Source organism: Prionailurus viverrinus, chromosome F2 (assembly GCF_022837055.1).
Source record: "Prionailurus viverrinus isolate Anna chromosome F2, UM_Priviv_1.0, whole genome shotgun sequence".
Lineage (NCBI taxonomy): Eukaryota > Metazoa > Chordata > Mammalia > Carnivora > Felidae > Prionailurus > Prionailurus viverrinus.
Window position 1 is genome coordinate 53,277,550 of NC_062578.1, and position 20,061 is coordinate 53,297,610.

The 20,061-nt window shown below is 38.4% G+C and overlaps 1 protein-coding gene across 3 annotated transcripts in view; it reads right to left on the reverse strand.

Annotated features, from left to right (window-relative positions):
* Nucleotides 1–6,466: 6,466 nt before the first annotated feature.
* The window catches only part of RSPO2 (R-spondin 2), a 165,345-nt gene continuing 151,750 nt past the window's right edge, over nucleotides 6,467–20,061 (reverse strand). For all 3 annotated transcript variants that reach the window (XM_047842672.1, XM_047842671.1, XM_047842670.1), the window contains one exon: nucleotides 6,467–6,779. In XM_047842672.1, coding sequence (XP_047698628.1) covers nucleotides 6,667–6,779 — 113 coding nt within the window. In that variant the 3' untranslated portion in view covers nucleotides 6,467–6,666. The remainder of the gene's footprint in view (nucleotides 6,780–20,061) is intronic.

Here is a 20,061-nt window from a genome sequence, read left to right on the forward strand (position 1 = left end):
GTATAAGATTGTCCCATCAGGATGCAGGGGCTTGGGTACACTAGAAGATAGTAGTGCTATTTATACCAATGAAAAAGTTAAATAGGAGAAAACTTAGGCAGAAAAAATTTTTTTTGATTTTTGAGTTTTTACTATTTCACTTTAGGTTTGGGCCCAAAGTACATATGATATCCTATGGCAAATAAAGAGAGAAAACTAGAATTAGAGTTAGATAATCAAGAGTGAAAATAGAACTTTGAGACTTAGCCACATACAAGGTGGTTTTAAATGGCATAGGCCTTCAGTACATTTAATGGACTCCTTCAGAGGCAGAATTAGAGGTAGCCTTTCACAGAATTTCCAAGGATAGTTCACTGACCCACAGGTTTTATGCTATATCCAGACTGCCACCTGTTTTTGTGTGGTTGGCAAACCAACAATTGTACATGTATTTTTTTTTTAATTTTTTTTTCAATGTTTATTTATTTTTGGGACAGAGAGAGACAGAGCATGAACGGGGGAGGGGCAGAGAGAGAGGGAGACAACAGAATCGGAAACAGGCTCCAGGCTCTGAGCCATCAGCCCAGAGCCTGACGCGGGGCTCGAACTCACGGACCGCGAGATCGTGACCTGGCTGAAGTCGGAGGCTTAACCGACTGCGTCACCCAGGCGCCCCGCAATTGTACATGTATTAAATGGTTGAAAAAAATCAAAAGAATACTATGTTGTGAAACTATGAAATCCATATTTGTGTCTGTAAATAAATTTTTATTGCAATATAGTCACACCCACTTGTTTACATACTGTCTAGGGTTGCTTTTGTACCACAGTCGCATGGCTGAGTTGCTGTGACCAAGACCACTTGTCCTATAAAACCCACTGTTTACTCTCAGGGCCTTCATGGAAAAAGTTTGCTAACCCCTTTTCTCAAAAACAGACCTTGACAGAGTCTTACAACTAAATTAGCAACGGGAAGAAACAAAGTCAGAAGAGAATCAAATAAATGTTGGATGTGCACATGGAGAGCATGCTGTCGCAGAGACTGAGGTTAAAAACCTGAGGAGGAGTTAGTCTGCTAATAAAGGTTCTAATCCCAGACTTACAACTTTATTTTCCTGTCTTTAAGGGTGTCTTAGTGGAAATATTTGAAAACTATTTCGTGGAATACTCCAGAGAGTGTTTCTGAGAGAAGACAGTTATCACCATCTCAGGCATTAAGTGGACCTGGGAATCCAAGAGAGAGGATAATTCCCTTGGCAACTTCAATCTCTTAGCAATGTTTCCTTGGAACACCTTTGTTGGGAAGGTTTCTAAGGCTTGTGTTTAGTTCACCAATCACTGTCTTCTGAAGCTGGGGGAGGTGGCACATGGCAGTTTATTGTAGTGATTTGTCTTAGATTAATATGGGAATTGTCTAAATCTTGGACACAGTTTTCAGACTGACCTCTCAGATTTTGTGTGTTCACCATATACTTTTAAGGGGTTTTTTTTAGTCTTTACTTATTATTTTGAGAGAGAACGAGCATGCAAGCAAGCAGGGAAGGGACAGAGAGAGAGGAAGACACAGAACCCAAAGGAGGCTCCAAGCTCTGAGCTGTCAGCACAGAGCCTGACATGGGGCTTAAGCCCACAGACTGGACCTCAAGATCGTGACCTGAGCCTCAGTTGAACACCTAACCAACTGAGCCACCCAGGTGGCCCACCATCTACTTTTAAAGTCATAGTTGCCCTTACATCTCTGCCTTCATGATTCAAGGGTATCAACCATTATGGTATGCATGTCTGAGTTTACCTGAAAGAAACACTTGAAGATTTTATAATAATGATAATCCCAATGTATTGAGTCTTTTCATGATCCCTACAAGATAAGTGGGTAAAGAGGAAGTTAGAAGGTTACTGTGTTTCATATAAAAAATTCAAGATTTTATTCTATAAAACCCACCAATATAGTAACAGAAAAAGTAGTAGAAATACAAATGAATACCTGGAGTGAAGCTGGAGGTAAGAATATTTAGGATAACAAACAGTCTACAAGAGATACAAAGAGAACTTAGCACAGCCATAGCACAAAGAAAGCAAAGACATGGGGAGAAATTCAAGAGAGATTTCTGAGGTAGGCTCACTAGAATATAGAACTGATTAGATGTAGGAAACAATGGGAGTAAATGATGAATACAAGAGTGTTCATGTAACCAACTATGTAGTTAAAGGTTTTATTAACTACTAAATGGGGATGGCAGGAAGAGGAATTGTTTTGGGGGCAGATGTCAGTGATTATGTTGACCATTTGCTCATTGCTCCTGGGTCTATGTCCTTCTGTTGCACTCAGTGTCACAGAGAACTACATTACTCAGGCTCCCTAGTTTCCAGATAGCTTTGGGCAATGGCAGGTGTGGGTAAGACTGGAGATACGAAGGTTAGGAGAATCCAGGGTGTTTTTTGCTCTGTTTGCCTCTGGCAGCATTTCTCAGGGTGACCAGATTTACATTTTAGCTTCCTCCTACCAGATAAGCTTTCTTTCATTCCATCTTTTTCTGTGTTCACAGCTCTAGCTTCAGCTGTAGTTCTAGCTTGAGCTGGGTGGCCTTGCCTTCTAGATTCTGGAAACTCAATCTCTTCCTGTTATCAGGAAGAGGTTGCCCTAGGGGTAATAGTGGCTTCCTCCTATTATTAATCTTTGGGTGGTCTTGTCATTCCCACTTCAGCTTCCCACCTCCTTTATTACCTGTATAACCAATTATCACTGTTAAACTCCCTGTTTGAAATATGTTGACTAGTTTATTTCCTTGACTGGAGCCTGACTGAGGTAGTAACAAATTCAGTTTTAGATACACTGAGCTTGAGGGCAGTGTGGGCTCCCTAGTCGATATCTCTATTTGAGGACTGGAAATTGTTAACGAAGATCTGGAGACCAATATGTGTTTTGGAAACCAAGAGCATACAGATGGTATGTGAAGCCATAAGATCATATTTCCCAAGCAAAATGAGGAAATGAGAAGACTAAAAGATTAAACAGTAAGTTCACCTATGAAATGTCAGTGTTTTTAATTTAGGCCAAGAAAGAACTTGAAAAGACTAAGAAGAAGTACAATGCCCTGGTTAAGATTGTCATAGAAGCCAAATGAGAAATGAAATTCCTAGAGAAAAGGGCACAATAAAGTTAAACTTGGTGGAAAGAGCAGACAGGACACATACAAAAAGATCAAGGCAAATGTCCTTCTTGTGTTTAGCAAGGGGAACATCACTGCTCCCTTTGTCAGAACAATGATAGTGTGGTGGTGTGGGAAGAAATCGCTGAGAAGGGAACAAGCCATTAATGAACAAACGTTTTCAGAAATGTGGACCGTAAGACTTTGATGAAATGGTGACTTGAGAAGAGGAAGGGCTGAAGAAATTCTAGAAGTGGATACTGAAGATCCCCCAAAGTAACAGGAAGGGGGTCAGATGCATAAGTGAAATAGTTATTCCTTTTGAAAGAAGAGGGAAGATGATGAGATTGGTCAAGATATACATTCACAGGGTTACTAATTCTACCTTGTCTAATGATATTATCAAGTAATATCTACTATGCACAAACTTCTCTAACATGAACAGATGATGCCCTTTTCTTTCTCCTCACGGCTCTCCTTTAAAGAAAAAAATATGAAGCTGGAGGAGGAATCACACATCACCTTTATAGGAGTCACACACTTGAGGCTAAGTGCTATCTTTTCTCCACATGTTTCTAGCAAAACATGAAAATTCCATGCATACAATTATTGGTATTAGCATCTTGAAAAAGAACAAAGACATTCATAAAAATGGCTTTTCCTAAGTGCTTGTCTGTCAAACTTCTGTAATAAGAACACTTAAGATTTTCTTAGAAACTTTCAAATATGCAATAGCATTAGTAACGATAGTCGCCATGTTATACATTGCCTTCCCCATGACATATTTGTTGTGTAACTTTCTACCTTTTGACTCCCTTCACCCATTTTCCCTACCTAAACTTAATTGACAACGTTGTGATTCCATCATTTACTTTTACAGATGCTAAGCTCCATGAAAATATTGGAGGGGGGAACCAGTTTCATATGGTCTATATTTATATACATCATATAAATATAGGAATGGTAAAGCTACTTATAGAAAACCACGAGATTTTCTTTGTATTCCCAGGAAGCTATAAATGATACTGTAGTAAGAATCTTTTATTTACAATTGGAAGATTATATATCAGCTGTAAATCAATTCCCATAAGAATAAAAATTGGGGCAGGGATACCTGGGTGGCTCAGTCAGTTAAGCATCTGACATCAGCTCAGGTCATGATCTTGTGGTTTGTGAGTTCGAGCCCCACATCCGGCTCTGTGCTGACAGCTCAGAGCCTGGAGCCTGCTTTGGATTCTGTGTCTCCCTCTCTTTCTGCCCCTCCCCTGCTCACGGTCTGTCTCTGTCTCTCAATAATAAATGTTTAAAAAAAATTTTTTTAAATAAAAAATAAAAAAAATAAAAATTGGGGCAAATGATGCCTAGGCATCAAGCAATAGATAGAAAGGAACTGAAATTTTCAAAAATATAGAGAGAAATGAGTGTTTTTGAAATAATTAGCCAAGAAGAGGCGATTAATAACAGGTAACTTGGATAGCACTTAGTATATACCCTGTGCTGACCATACTTTACACATTTTACCTAATTTAATCCTCAAAACATAGGCCTACAGGTAGATACTACTGTTACCTCTATTTCACAGATGAGGAACAGAGACCTGGAGAGATAATTTGCCCCAGGCTACTCCCAGAGTCTAGATTAGAACTCAGGAGTAGAGATTTTAGAGCCACACTGCCTAACCACTCCATTCCACTCTAGTGTAATGTATAGCTAAACTATTTAGTTCCTTTTGGTAACATTTGTGTTTTTGTAAGGATCATTATTTAGGGGTAGAGTTGTTAAAGTATTTCTTTTTGCTCTAAATGTACCTCTAAAGAAAACTTCCACAAACAATAATTTTGAAGATTTTTAATGCATGAAAAGAACATCACAGAAACAACAGATAATTGACTTATTAACGATGAAGCACTATATAAAGGAGCCCCTTCCCCACTTAGTAAATAGGAATATAGTGTAAATAGACATGAAACGAGGTGAGCACTTTAGGATTAAATGCAAACCCTAAAGTTGTGTACAACATTCATATATGGCTTATTATCTCATAGCAACAATATTCTCATAATGATGTATAGGACATTGATACTCACTGGTAAGATGCTTTTGACTCAAAACAAAAATGCTGAAGAGGTAGTTTTGCCAATGCAAGGTGAGAAAAAATGCTTCCCCTTGCTTTTTTTTTCCTTAAACATCTGTAACCATTTTTTTTTTGTTTTAATTTTCATCTGAATTAGCCAGGAAGATAATGATGCTTTTATAGAAGAAGCCAATTCAAAGCTCTCTGAGAGCTGATTTCCTCAAGTGTATGATGATGTTTTTGAAACAACTGCTCCAAAAGTCCCCAGGGAAGTCTCCATCGTGTTCTTCTGTCTTGGAGAGGATACGGATCTGGCTCAAAGGAGACCTGTTAAGATCTGAGCAGCAGTTACAGGAATTCATACTGTTTTCTTCTCAAATTCTATGCATGGTCTCACGATGGTAATTTCTATAGTGACCCAAGAATATTGGTAGGTACCCTGTCCTGGTAGGTCAGGGATTGCTTTAGATAAATATGTATATATATTGAAGCTTGAAACAAAAGTTTGAAAATCTCTCTAGCCTCTGAAACTGCATGATGAGTACTAGAAGGGACTGCATGTAATTCCTCGCGTTTTCAATTGTGTTTCATAAAGTCATCACCTCTTAGACGTAAAGGGAGTTTTAGTTTCTGCCTGACACATGCTGCTTTATCTGTAGGAGGAGAGCTGGAGTGGGGAAGTTCTACTGATATTCAGATTCTTTGACACTGGTCATTTGAGCCTATGTACAAACTAGCTTATCCTATTCTTACAATGAGAAATAAGCCCTCCAAGAAAAGTTACATTTCAAGGGGCAACGAAACATCCGTCAATTCGCACAACTAGAAGTCATTTACTGGACGATGGTTAGGAACATCTAGAAACAAAGTGACATAATATTAATCAGGTATGACTTGTTACAGGAAAGAAGGCATAAATATACAGTAAGAGGTTTATCGATGGCCCCACAGATTATGTACATGTTGGAGCTGATGTGATACTGAGCAGGAATCCCTGGAGCATACCCCCAGCTAAAAGCAGATATCCACATACATTTATCCTTGCAAATACACAACGTGAGAAATCAAGGTCACAGGTGAAATAGCACTTTGCCTGCGGAGTGTCTTCTTTCCCATAAATATGCACAAGTCTGTTCTCCAGTGGTGGTCTGGGGCCTCACGGCTGTTGCCTCTCCATGGTGCCACATTCCCTCCGTGCATGTGGAGCCAAGGCACATGCTGGACACCCACTCCCTCTTCCACCGATTCAGGCCGTGAGCTCCTGCCTTCACAGTCTCCAGATGCAAATTGAAGCATAAATAACAGAGACCACGCTCGTGGCTCTTCCTTTCACAACATTACCAGGAACAAATACTGGTCAAGGCAGCATAAACGCCACACACCAGTGTCCAGGCGGGGAGAGTAGCTTTGTGCACTTTTGCAAAAACAAAAATCCCCCAAAATCTAACCTACATGTCTCCTATTTTACTGATGAGCTCTGTCTGTAGCTAGGAAGACACTGTGTTGCTCCTGGGCTCTTTCTATCAGCTTCCTCTTCTTTTTCTTGTTCTTCTCCTTTGCCTTTGGGGCTCTCTTTCCTACAATGAGGGAAAGAGAAAGAAATGAAGACATGTCAGAAAAGGCTCTTTCTCTAGGAAAGAAAACACAAAACATTAAGAGTTTTACACAAAGCCCATCTGGAAAACATCACCTATGGAAAAAGCAGCCTCAAAGAGAAAATTGTTCACATTAATTTTGACGGAATAATAATAATTTACTAAATTGGATATGCTGTCTAAAACAGAGACTGATCTTCCTGTTATAGGGAACTGGCATATTTAAAAACCTCCCAGCGGCCTGATCAGTCTTGCAAATATCATCCTGCCACAAAAATTCCATTTATCCCCTCCGACTGCTAACAATGCTACCCTTTACTAGACATCTTTACATCTTTCTACTGCTCCACAGGTCAGTGGGGCGAAAGAAAATAAGCATCTATCTACAGTAAATATACCAGAAGTTTCAAACCCCCTTTTCCCTGCCCCCCTGGGAGAAAAAAATGTCTTGCTTTTAACATTATTCCCTCCCTGTTCTCCAAAGGCTGGTGTATGAAATGACATAGGTGAAATACTTTCTTCTTTTCTATAAAAATTCATGGGGACATCACTCCTTATGTGGCCATGGCTTCTTCTACAAATCCCCTGGAATAAGTTATTCTTATTACAGTGAACAAGAAAAATGCGCGTGTCTGAAAAACTGATGACATGTGTCTTACAACCAGAAGATCACCCACCACGTAATCCTATTTCTCCTCTTTGCCTTCACAACCAGGAAGCCCAGACTGTGAGCTAAAGGGGTGAGGTTTGTCTGCATCAGGAGTTTTTGCATCTAGTCTCCCTTTGCCTCTGCTGTATTTTACTTCTTACATCTTGTAGTCATGGTTTATAGTTTTTACAAGGTCTCAACTTTTCTTTGCAAGCATGTATACTTAAGAATGTGAGAGCAAAGAATAGCAGGCATTTATTTGTGTTAGGTCCATTTCCCTCTTTGGTTCTAAACACATAGGAATCATGGAGGTTTTAAAACAGTAAAGAGCATCAAGGGCACCTGTATTTTGCAGAAATGAAGTCATTACAATACACCCTCAGTACAGAAAGATTTTTCCCTCAACAGACTAGTGTTTTAACAGTATAGTCCTGCAAAACTTTTCTCTTCCTGTGTAGTAATCTGTACCCCAAATAGGACATTCACTTCTAATGCATGCTTTCCAACCTTCCCACCCTTCATTACAGGGCCATATCTGGTCAGCTGTTCAGTCTAGACAATGGAGGTGGCAGCTAATGTAAGAAATGTGAAAGAAACAGGCCAGAAGTTAGGGAGATGGACCCATGCCTTAAGAAATCAGTAACACTAGAATACAGAAGGCTAGGAGATTTCTAAATAGGGGAGATGTTTCTCATATATTATCTTATTTGAGCATGGAAAACAGTCACATGACTGGCACATAGTTGATATTCGGTGTGTGTGGAGTAAAACTTTATCACAACATAAAGAATAACTTATTTTTAATAGGACACTACCGTAAAATAATCAGAATATGATCATGCCCTCACATTAAATTATTAAGGTCCTTGAAGTTATTTTCTGGTTCTTATTAAATTCTGGCATTAATGTTATAATGGCAGCTTGCCATCTTTAAACATAGTTAATCCTACCCAGTGAAACCTTAGCCCAAACCATCATTAATCAAAGAAGCTGTAAAGTTACAACTACTTTAGTAACATTATATCTAATGATGAGACACACCTAATGAGGTCAGAGAGATTAAATACTTAACATAAAATTATATATTTAAAAAGAAGCATCAATTATTTTTTCTAAACAAAAACCTTAGTTAAAATCATTGCTGACTACATTGTAAAAATGAGCTCATATCTGATTTATTTAAAGCCTAGAGTTTCTTTTAAAGGCAAATTGAAATTGAGTACATGGAAAAATAATTTTACTAGATTTTTAAATGTGTTAAGATAAAAATATATTGAGTATTTGTTAAATCTTTTCACATTCACCATTTTAATTTTTCATAGGAAAAATGTGTACTGCTTTCACTAACAGAAGATCTATACTGAATGACTGGAAATTCTTATTTTAAGAGAGGGTCAATTTCATGCCACTTACCTAATAAATCATTCTGATGTAATTGTCAATATTGAATGGTCTTTGGGTTTGCTGGCTGATATAAACATTGTGTGATAGAAAAGTTAACTCACTATTTGCATAAAATAGTTCATAGCGTGGCCAAAATTTCAGCAATGCTTCTGAAAACTTATATAAGTTTTCAAATTGCACAATTATTCCATTGGCGATAAGTTATATAGTACTGGTTCCAAATAAAGATGTTTTGGGAGACCTAGTTACAACCCTAAAAATTTTCCTCAAAAGTCTCTTTTGAATGACACCTCTGTGCTTTTGGTTCATTGCTTGGTTTTCTTTTTGGTCAGCCCCATTTCTCATGTAGGATATATCGCAAATACCAAAGAATTAAGATGGTTAGCCAAGATTTGACCACGGATAGGCCTAAATTAACTGAAAATATTTTGTGGTCCAAAGTAGGCTGTTTTGACTTAAAGTTGAACTCGAAAAAAAAGAAATATTAAAATATAACCTAACCTAAGGTATAAAAAAGGTCTTGTACATATTTTCTTCTGAACTCTAACTGGTAAGACTAAAGCTAACTGAAAATATATATCCCTGTTTTTATCTATATATTTGAAAATAAGTTATATTGGACATACAAGCATGCTAATTTATATTTCCTCCTTTTTAGACTTGGAGAATGCCTTGTACACTTTCAAATTAGTTTACATGCTTAAGCACGTTCACCCTGTACAGGAAGCATCTAAAGGCAAGTATGATGCCAGTCACCCAAATTCAACTCATGCATTTCACTTTCTTTTTAGTTCATGAACAACCACCTGGAAAATACACTGCCCAAGATCAGCACAAAAAGGTGAGAGTTTTATGAGGAGATTGTCAACCTCCAGGTATGTCCAGCTCTAATGACAAATTCTGCATATCTTTGTCCTGAGTGCTTTAAGAATACAGTGGCCTTAAACAGACACATGAAGATACTCAAAATCGCTTATCAGGTAAATACAAATCAAAACCACACTAGAGACCACTTCACACCTGTCAGAATGGCTAAAATTAACAACTCAGGTGAGGCTGTGGAGAAAGGGGAACCTCTTGCACTGTTGGTGGGAATGCAAAACTGGTGCAGCCACTCCAGAAATCAGTGTGAAGGTTCCTCAAAAAATTAAAAATACAACTACCTTATGACCCATCAAATTGCACTACTAGGAATTTATCCAAAGGATAGAAAAGTGCTGATCTGAAGAGGCACATGAACCCTCATGTTTATAGCAGCTCTATCAACAATAGCCAAACTATAGAAAGAGCCCAAATGTCCATCAACTGATGAATGGATTAAGAAGATGTGGGGTGGGGTGTGTGTGTGTGTGTGTGTGTGTGTGTGTGTGTGTGTATACACACACACAATGGAATACTACTTGGCAATGAAAAATAATGAAATCTTGCCATTTGCAACAACATGGATGGAACTGGAGGGTATTATGCTAAGTGAAATAAGTTAGAGAAAGACAGATATCACATGATTTCACTCATATGTAGAACTTGAGAAACTTAACAGATGAACATAGGGGAAGAGAAGGAAAAATAAGATAAAAACAGAGAGGCAAACCATAAGAGACTTTTAAATACATAGACCTGAGGGTTTATGGAGGTGGGTTAAATGGGTGATGGAAATTAAGGAGGGCACTTTTCAGGATGAGCACCAGTTGTCATATATAAGAAATGAATCACTGAGTTCTACTCCTGAAGCCAAGATTACATGGTATGCTAACTAGAGAATAAAAAAATAAAAAATAAATAAAAGTACAGTGGCCTTGATAAATCACTATCCATTGAATCTCTTCAGCCCTGTCTTACAGATGCAGAAGACTGGCTAGATATTTTAGTTGTTAAGGAAAGCAATGGGGTTTAATACAGAAAGGCAGAATGAAGAAGAGCTGGTAGGTAAGTATGGTCTGTAACTGAGATAACATCACACTTGTGACTCCCAGTTTTTACATTTACAGAATGAAGATGCCATGACCCTCTTTCATCAGAGAGTTGCTAAAATATCACAAGATCATCATCAAAATGAAGTTAGAACAATACCATCAAAACCACGCTCTAACCAACATAATTACATTGACTTGCACACATGTGGAAATGGTCCAACAGGATAACCTATGGACTCTTCTACAGAGAAAGGTGAACAGCCCCTTATGGAAATACTCCTAACGTCCAGCTGTAGATTACTGCTATTAGAATCAGAAATAGGGTAGATTCTTTTCAACCAAGATATCAGGCAGACTCACAAATTGCATGAAGCTGTGAAAATACTGACTCCACTGCCTGGCAGACATGAATTTCATTCCTTCATAAACCCCAAAGTTGAGGAAGGTTTTTCCTTCGCTAGGTTTAGGCCATAGTTTTTCCTAATTGGAACAATGGTTCTTGTACATCCCCAGGAAGGCTACAAAGGTTGCCTAGGATTTCCATAAAGGTGATTAAGTGTTTTGAGGAAGACTTTCTAATTGTAATGCAATGAAAGAAAAGTGAAGAAAAAATTCAGTAGTTTGACTATGAAAAAAATAACAAAAATCTCCCCTTTTATCTCTACACACACACACACACACACACACACGAAAGTAAGTAACAATTATGACAAATGTATTTGTACTCTTAGATCCATAATTGTGACAAAAGTGATCATCTGAAACCAGGACAAATTCCTATTAAATTTTAATGACAATTTTGTGATGCTAACTTGAAACCTGGGCTTCATTGTATTTATGAAATTCACCAGGGGGACTTGGGGATCATCTCAGAGATCTTGTCATTCTTCAAAGCAGCTCAAGAGGGACAAAAAGGTCAGGTAAGCACCACACTGGGGGATTTTGTTGTACTTCAGAAGACACATGCAAGTTAGAACAGAGAAAGTTGCTTCCACATCTTCACAAGGACTGAGTTGTAGACAATGAATAACAATTGAGCAATTTCTTTTTCTCACATGGGCAACTTGAGTTTGCCCAAGAGTGAGTAGCAACAGAGATTTATTTATTTAAGGGTGATTGATGATTCTCTGGGAAAATGCCAGTTTGGCTCCTAAATAATTTAAAAGCTCATATAAAAATATACAAAAGACTTAAATATAATCCATAAGGGAAATAAAAACAGTTAATATAGTAACCAAATTTCACAATTAAAAATGCCAAATGAGTTGCTACTGCCAAGATTCACGTGAGAATGTAGAGAGACAGGCATCAGGCTGCATTATGAGAATATAAAATTGATACAGTCTTTCTAAAAGCCATCTGGCAATGCATACAAAAGCATTAAAATATTCGTAACTTATCCAAATTTAGGAATCTGTCCTAGGAAAATAACCTAAACTTGGACAGAGATTTATGCATAAAGATATTTACTATAAAATTCTAAAAAAAAATCCTAAGTTATGGAAATTTCCTACTACCCAATTTTTCATGACCTCTTTTTATGATTACTGAAATGTGTTTTCAACTATGAAGTATTTTGTATCTTAAGGTGACAGCAATTAAATTTGCTCCCAAGGGAAGCTGCATGTCCCTAAAATTTATCATAAATAGATTACAAGGAAAAGGATATAATACAAAACATTCCTCCTCTGGTGGTAAGCAGACTTTTTAGTGGAATGGTCAATCCTAATTGGATATAAGATATAAAAGCTTAACAATTCCTGTACCAGCTAAACACTTCTGGCATTAAGGATGGACATTAGTTCACACAGCTGCTTTAATCTAGAAAGGCGTTCAAGTAGGCAAATATGATGAGCATTACTGGGATCTACCACGGCATGTCCTACATAGCCTGAGATCAAAATCTTGCACTGTCTATAATACTTCTGAATAACATAGTAATGGTTATTTTTACATTAGCTGAGACTCCAAGGCAAGACCTTGAATAAGTAAAGCAAATGAATCCACTCTGTCTCCTTATTCATAGTACAAAATTCTTGTTTGTTTTCTTGTTTTAATTTGTGTTTTTAGTGACATTTATCTGCTTTTTAAGAAATAACCTCCCGGGGCGCCTGGGTGGCGCAGTCGGTTAGGCGTCAGACTTCAGCCAGGTCACGATCTCACGGTCCGTGAGTTCGAGCCCCGCGTCGGGCTCTGGGCTGATGGCTCAGAGCCTGGAGCCTGTTTCCGATTCTGTGTCTCCCTCTCTCTCTGCCCCTCCCCCGTTCATGCTCTGTCTCTCTCTGTCCCAAAAATAAATAAATGTTGAAAAAAAATTTTTTTTTAAAAAAAAGAAAAAAAATTAATAAAAAAAAAAGAAATAACCTCTCTTACACTAAAAATATTGCACAGACAAATGTCTTTGGAAAGGACTGGCAAATCCTTCAATGACTATTTCCTGACTGTGATCAAATTTTCTTTGAGAGCAAAATAATCCAGAAACAAACCAACAAGTTTTGCAGTGTTGAAAAATAACAAGTTACATACTAAGGAGATTTCACTGGGCATCTTCAGTTTCAAGACATAACGTGGAAATCTGCCAAGTAGTCAGTCATTTCATCTTTATAAAAGAGCAGGTGCTTCAAAAACCTACCCATCATCTTCAGATAGCTTGCAAGTAGTTGTTCACTTTCAAGGTTATTAGTGGAGAGGGACAATCATCCGAAATAGAAAATGGTTGACAGAATGGACTTTTCTAATCAAACATGAAAATCATTTAGAATTCCTATATATATTTATGATAATTTATTTAATCAATAAGCCAATTATGACTGTTTTACTGTTCTATTTTTAAGAGTTTGCCACGTTTTTATTGTAAAAAGGCATAGTATGAAATGGATTTCTTTGTCCATAAGACCTCTACACTCTTCCTATGAAGCATTTTATTGGGCATGAAGTCTATTTTGTTGAAAGGAAGCCCCATTTGGTTTTAAAATCTTGTTTCATATTCCATATAATGAAAATGGAAGAAAATCTAATCCTAAAGATCACCTGAACCCTTATGAATTAACTATATCACAACTAAGCATTCCCGGACATGGTATTTCAAATTTTCCCTATTTTATAGCTCTGAAGAATATCTTTAGGTATATAACATAACTTATAAAAGGGGCAATAAGATATTCCCAAGACCCTACAAACTCATTTGAAGTGCCAAGGACTACAGAAAAGTAATTTGAATGGTATTTGGGTTTCTTCCATATAATTTTGGTCATCCATTTGACTTAAGCTCTTAGATATCTGGTATTTCAAAAAATATCAAAGACAAGATCCTATAAAGTTTAAGACAGATGAGAATAAATAAACAAGGAGAGGTGGTTTCAAAAATACCTAATTTTTTTTCATAATAAGTTCATCGCAAAGACAGTTTCAAGGTGGCAGAGATTAAAATTATACTCTACAGTTTCACTTGTGTGAAAAAATACCACAAGGGGGCAACAATTCACTTTTACTAGTATCTCTGGTGTAAAAAGTGTGCAGGCCGGGGAGCTTTGGAGCTCTAACTTCTTAAACACTTTCTTTTAACCCCAGTTGGAGGCTTTTTTTTTTCTTTAAAGCTCTATAGTGGACTAAAGGATACATAGCAAGGTCCAAGTGCAGCACAAGGAAAAGTGTAACTGTAATCCTTTAAAAAGATGTTTGAGGGTCAAGGGAGCTCATGATAGAAGCAAAGTCAAATGAATTTGCTTTTCAAATGGTGATTTAGGGAAAAAGCATTCTTCACACATCCAGGTTGCCATTTTCTTATGGGGCAGTTAATATAAAATATCTGCAAAGAACATGTCCTTATCTTGGATCTCTTATTTATAAGAACAGAGTTGTAAAACTAAAAATTATCTTCATTATCTTCTGGTCCAGGGGGTGCACACAGATTTAAGAAAAGTATAAGAGCTGGTTGTCAGGTGCTGATTGAGGACAAAGGGCTGTCATCAAGTTGGCCTCCCAGGATGATGATCATTTGGCCAAATTGGGAAGGTAGAGAGACAGAGTATAGCAGATATGTTCCACCCCCTGCTCTAGTCCAACTCTGCCAAGTGTTAAGATATGAAGCAAATGAGGCACAGAAAAACTAGAGCATCCTAACCAAGCTCCTATAGCTTCTTAGCAGCTGCGCTAGACTGGGAAGCAGGTTTCATATTCTTTAACAGCTTTAAATTACTGGCTAAGTTTAGATTTTTTTTCCAAGAGAAAAGTCTTAGAAGACAACTAATATTTCTCTGACCCTCTTCATAACTGAAAACCCCTTATGAATTGCATAAATAGCATCTGTAACCTAATACTTTCTGTAAATGTATACTGCATTGATTCAATGCTTATTCTTTTAGCAAGGTGCAATCTATATGTTTCCTGGGTAGGGCAAATGAGATGGTGGTCATTCCTAATAGGGACCATGCACTGTAAGTGCTTTACACATCTTCTTAGTTAACTGCATATTGTGAAAAAAATCAGTATTCAAACCATTCTGCTAGAATGTTGTACAGCTATACACCCTAAATTTACTAAAAATTTGCAGAAAAATATAAGGCTCATTTGGCACCCCTAAGTCAGAAAAACATCCAGTTTTGCAGAGAAAATTATATAACTGATTTTATTTGATTAGGACCAATGGGATAACCAGAGAAGAGTTTCAAGTTCCTCCATAGCTGACTTCATGCTATACCAGAAGATACCTTTTAAGATAATTCCATTAGAATAAGAGGATTTAATACCCTCTTCTTGGTCTTCAATCAATAACCATTAAAGAAAAAAAAAAAAGGAGCCCAAGCTATTATATTTAGGACTATCATCATATGGCAAGCATTTATTTAATTTGGATTCCAAACAATTTCTTTGGAACTTGAAGACATACTTACAAGTAAAATGAATCAGTAATTGCTACATATTAGGTAAGTCCAAGAACGGGCTATCAGTCCAAGCCTACTGCTCCACCTAAGGAGTGAGCCTTACATGAAAACAGCCAGCACAGGAGAACATAAGGAGACACATGTTCCATGAAGGATCATAAGTACATTCCCTCCTCTGTGCCCTTCATCACGTTAGACCTCTCTTGTTAAAAAATTTATCACTTTCTGTTGCAATTTTGTTTGCCTGTATACCATGGCTACTATGTGAATAACTATGCAAAGCTACATTTTAATGCCACTAGAGTCCTGGTTAGACTCCTGGTCTTTCTAAAAATCATGTTGCAGATAGTCAAACTTATCTCAACTAATAAGAGGAATTAGAGCAAAGATATATGGGCTAGATCTACACACTGAATGTGGTAAAGAACCTAAACCACCTGGTCTTTATCATCTATCATAAAATGAACTCTCTTGCTTTTCCTGGACTCCACCTGGCTTCTGCCCTCAGCATCAGTTTACACATGGTCTATGAAGGCAACCCTAGCCCTGAATAAACCCCATGACCTTTAAGCTTTGTAACAACCTCAGTCTCTAGTCTTGATTGCATAGTCCCCAGAGAGGGAATCAATACGCCTTGCCACAGAGTCATCGATGCCTGGCCAGCCCATGGATGGGTCACACCTAGGTCTAGTCTGGAGTGGGGGGAGTCACATGACACTAGACTGAGCAGGCATCTAGGATACATGGTTAGGACATCAGATTGGGGGTCAGACAGCCCTGGATTCAAAGTAAAGCTCTTCCTCTCAGAAGCTAGTGATCTTGGAGCAGTTACTGTTTCAAAGGCTTAGTTTACTCATTTCTAAATTGATATCAATAGTACCACCTAGAGTTGCGGCAAGATGGCGGCTTAGGAGGACGCTGGGCTCACCGCACGTCCTGCTGATCACTTAGATTCCATCTACATCTGCCTAAATAACCCAGAAAACCTCCAGAGGATTAGCGGAACGGAGTCGCCGGAGCCAAACGCAGACGAGAGGCCCACGGAAGAGGGGCCCCTCCTGAAGTGGATCACCTAAGGAGAAGCGATCTAAGCCTGCCCCTCCTGCCCCCGAGCACCTTGCCTACCCACCCCAGCTAATACGCCAGATCCCCAGCATCACAAGCCTGGCAGGGTGCAAGTAGCCCAGACGAGCCACCCCACCCCACAGTGAATCCCGCCCCTAGGAGAGGGGAAGAGAAGGCACACACCAGTCTGACTGTGGCCCCAGCCGTGGGCTGGGGGCAGACATCAGGTCTGACTGCGGCCCCGCCCACCAACTCCAGTTATACACCACATCACAGGGGAAGTGCCCTGCAGGTCCTCACCACGCCAGGGACTATCCAAAATGACCAAGCGGAAGAATTCCCCTCAGAAGAATCTCCAGGAAATAACAACAGCTAATGAGCTGATCAAAAAGGACTTAAATAACATAACAGAAAGTGAATTTAGAATAATAGTCATAAAATTAATCGCTGGGCTTGAAAACAGTATACAGGACAGCAGAGAATCTCTTGCTACAGAGATCAAGGGACTAAGGAACAGTCACGAGGAGCTGAAAAACGCTTTAAACGAAATGCATAACAAAATGGAAACCACCACAGCTCGGCTTGAAGAGGCAGAGGAGAGAATAGGTGAACTAGAAGATAAAGTTATGGAAAAAGAGGAAGCTGAGAAAAAGAGAGATAAAAAAATCCAGGAGTATGAGGGGAAAATTAGAGAATTAAGTGATACACTAAAAAGAAATAATATACGCATAATTGGTATCCCAGAGGAGGAAGAGAGAGGGAAAGGTGCTGAAGGGGTACTTGAAGAAATAATAGCTGAGAACTTCCCTGAACTGGGGAAGGAAAAAGGCATTGAAATCCAAGAGGCACAGAGAACTCCCTTCAGACGTAACTTGAATCGATCTTCTGCACGACATATCATAGTGAAACTGGCAAAATACAAGGATAAAGAGAAAATTCTGAAAGCAGCAAGGGGTAAACGTGCCCTCACATATAAAGGGAGACCTATAAGACTCGTGACCGATCTCTCTTTTGAAACTTGGCAGGCCAGAAAGAATTGGCATGAGATTTTCAGGGTGCTAGACAGAAAAAATATGCAGCCAAGAATCCTTTATCCAGCAAGTCTGTCATTTAGAATAGAAGGAGAGATAAAGGTCTTCCCAAACAAACAAAAACTGAAGGAATTTGTCACCACTAAACCAGCCCTACAAGGGATCCTAAGGGGGACCCTGTGAGACAAAGTCCCAGAGACATCACTATAAGCATAAAACATACAGACATCACAATGACTCTAAACCCGTATCTTTCTATAATAACACTGAATGTAAATGGATTAAATGCGCCAACCAAAAGACATAGGGTATCAGAATGGATAAAAAAACAAGACCCATCTATTTGCTGTCTACAAGAGACTCATTTTAGACCTGAGGACACCTTTAGATTGAGAGTGAGGGGATGGAGAACTATTTATCATGCGACTGGAAGCCAAAAGAAAGCTGGAGTAGCCATACTTATATCAGACAAACTAGACTTTAAATTAAAGGCTGTAACAAGAGATGAAGAAGGACATTATATAATAGTTACAGGGTCTATCCATCAGGAAGAGCTAACAATTATAAATGTCTATGCGCCGAATACCGGAGCCCCCAAATATATAAAACAATTACTCATAAACATAAGCAACCTTATTGATAAGAATGTGGTAATTGCAGGGGACTTTAATACACCACTTACAGAAATGGATAGATCATCTAGACACACGGTCAATAAAGAAACAAGGGCCCTGAATGAGACATTGGATCAGATGGACTTGACAGATATATTTAGAACTCTGCATCCCAAAGCAACAGAATATACTTTCTTCTCGAGTGCACATGGAACATTCTCCAAGATAGATCATATACTGGGTCACAAAACAGCCCTTCATAAGTTTACAAGAATTGAAATTATACCATGCTTACTTTCAGACCACAATGCTATGAAGCTTGAAATCAACCACAGAAAAAAGTCTGGAAAACCTCCAAAAGCATGGAGGTTAAAGAACACCCTACTAACGAATGAGTGGGTCAACCAGGCAATTAGAGAAGAAATTAAAAAATATATGGAAACAAACGAAAATGAAAATACAACAATCCAAACGCTTTGGGACGCAGCAAAGGCAGTCCTGAGAGGAAAATACATTGCAATCCAGGCCTATCTCAAGAAACAAGAAAAATCCCAAATACAAAATCTAACAGCACACCTAAAGGAAATAGAAGCAGAACAGCAAAGGCAGCCTAAGCCCAGCAGAAGAAGAGAAATAATAAAGATCAGGGCAGAAATAAACAATATAGAAACTAAAAAAACTGTAGAGCAGATCAAAGAAACCAAGAGTTGGTTTTTTGAAAAAATAAACAAAATTGACAAACCTCTAGCCAGGCTTCTCAAAAAGAAAAGGGAGATGACCCAAATAGATAAAATCATGAATGAAAATGGAATGATTACAACCAATCCCTCAGAGATACAAACAATTATCAGGGAATACTATGAAAAATTATATGCCAACAAACTGGACAACCTGGAAGAAATGGACAAATTCCTGAACACCCACACTCTTCCAAAACTCAATCAGGAGGAAATAGAAAGCTTGAACAGACCCATAACCAGTGAAGAAATTGAATCAGTTATCAAAAATCTCCCAACAAATAAGAGTCCAGGACCAGATGGCTTCCCAGGGGAGTTCTACCAGACGTTTAAAGCAGAGATAATACCTATCCTTCTCAAGCTATTCCAAGAAATAGAAAGGGAAGGAAAACTGCCAGACTCATTCTATGAAGCCAGTATTACTTTGATTCCTAAACCAGACAGAGACCCAGTAAAAAAAGAGAACTACAGGCCAATATCCCTGATGAATATGGATGCAAAAATTCTCAATAAGGTACTAGCAAATCGAATTCAACGGCATATAAAAAGAATTATTCACCATGATCAAGTGGGATTCATTCCTGGGATGCAGGGCTGGTTCAACATTCGCAAATCAATCAACGTGATACATCACATTAACAAAAAAAAAGAGAAGAACCATATGATCCTGTCAATCGATGCAGAAAAGGCCTTCGACAAAATCCAGCACCCTTTCTTAATAAAAACCCTTGAGAAAGTCGGGATAGAAGGAACATACTTAAAGATCATAAAAGCCATTTATGAAAAGCCCACAGCTAACATCATCCTCAACGGGGAAAAACTGAGAGCTTTTTCCCTGAGATCAGGAACACGACAAGGATGCCCACTCTCACCGCTGCTGTTTAACATAGTGCTGGAAGTTCCAGCATCAGCAATCAGGCAACAAAAGGAAATCAAAGGCATCAAAATTGGCAAAGATGAAGTCAAGC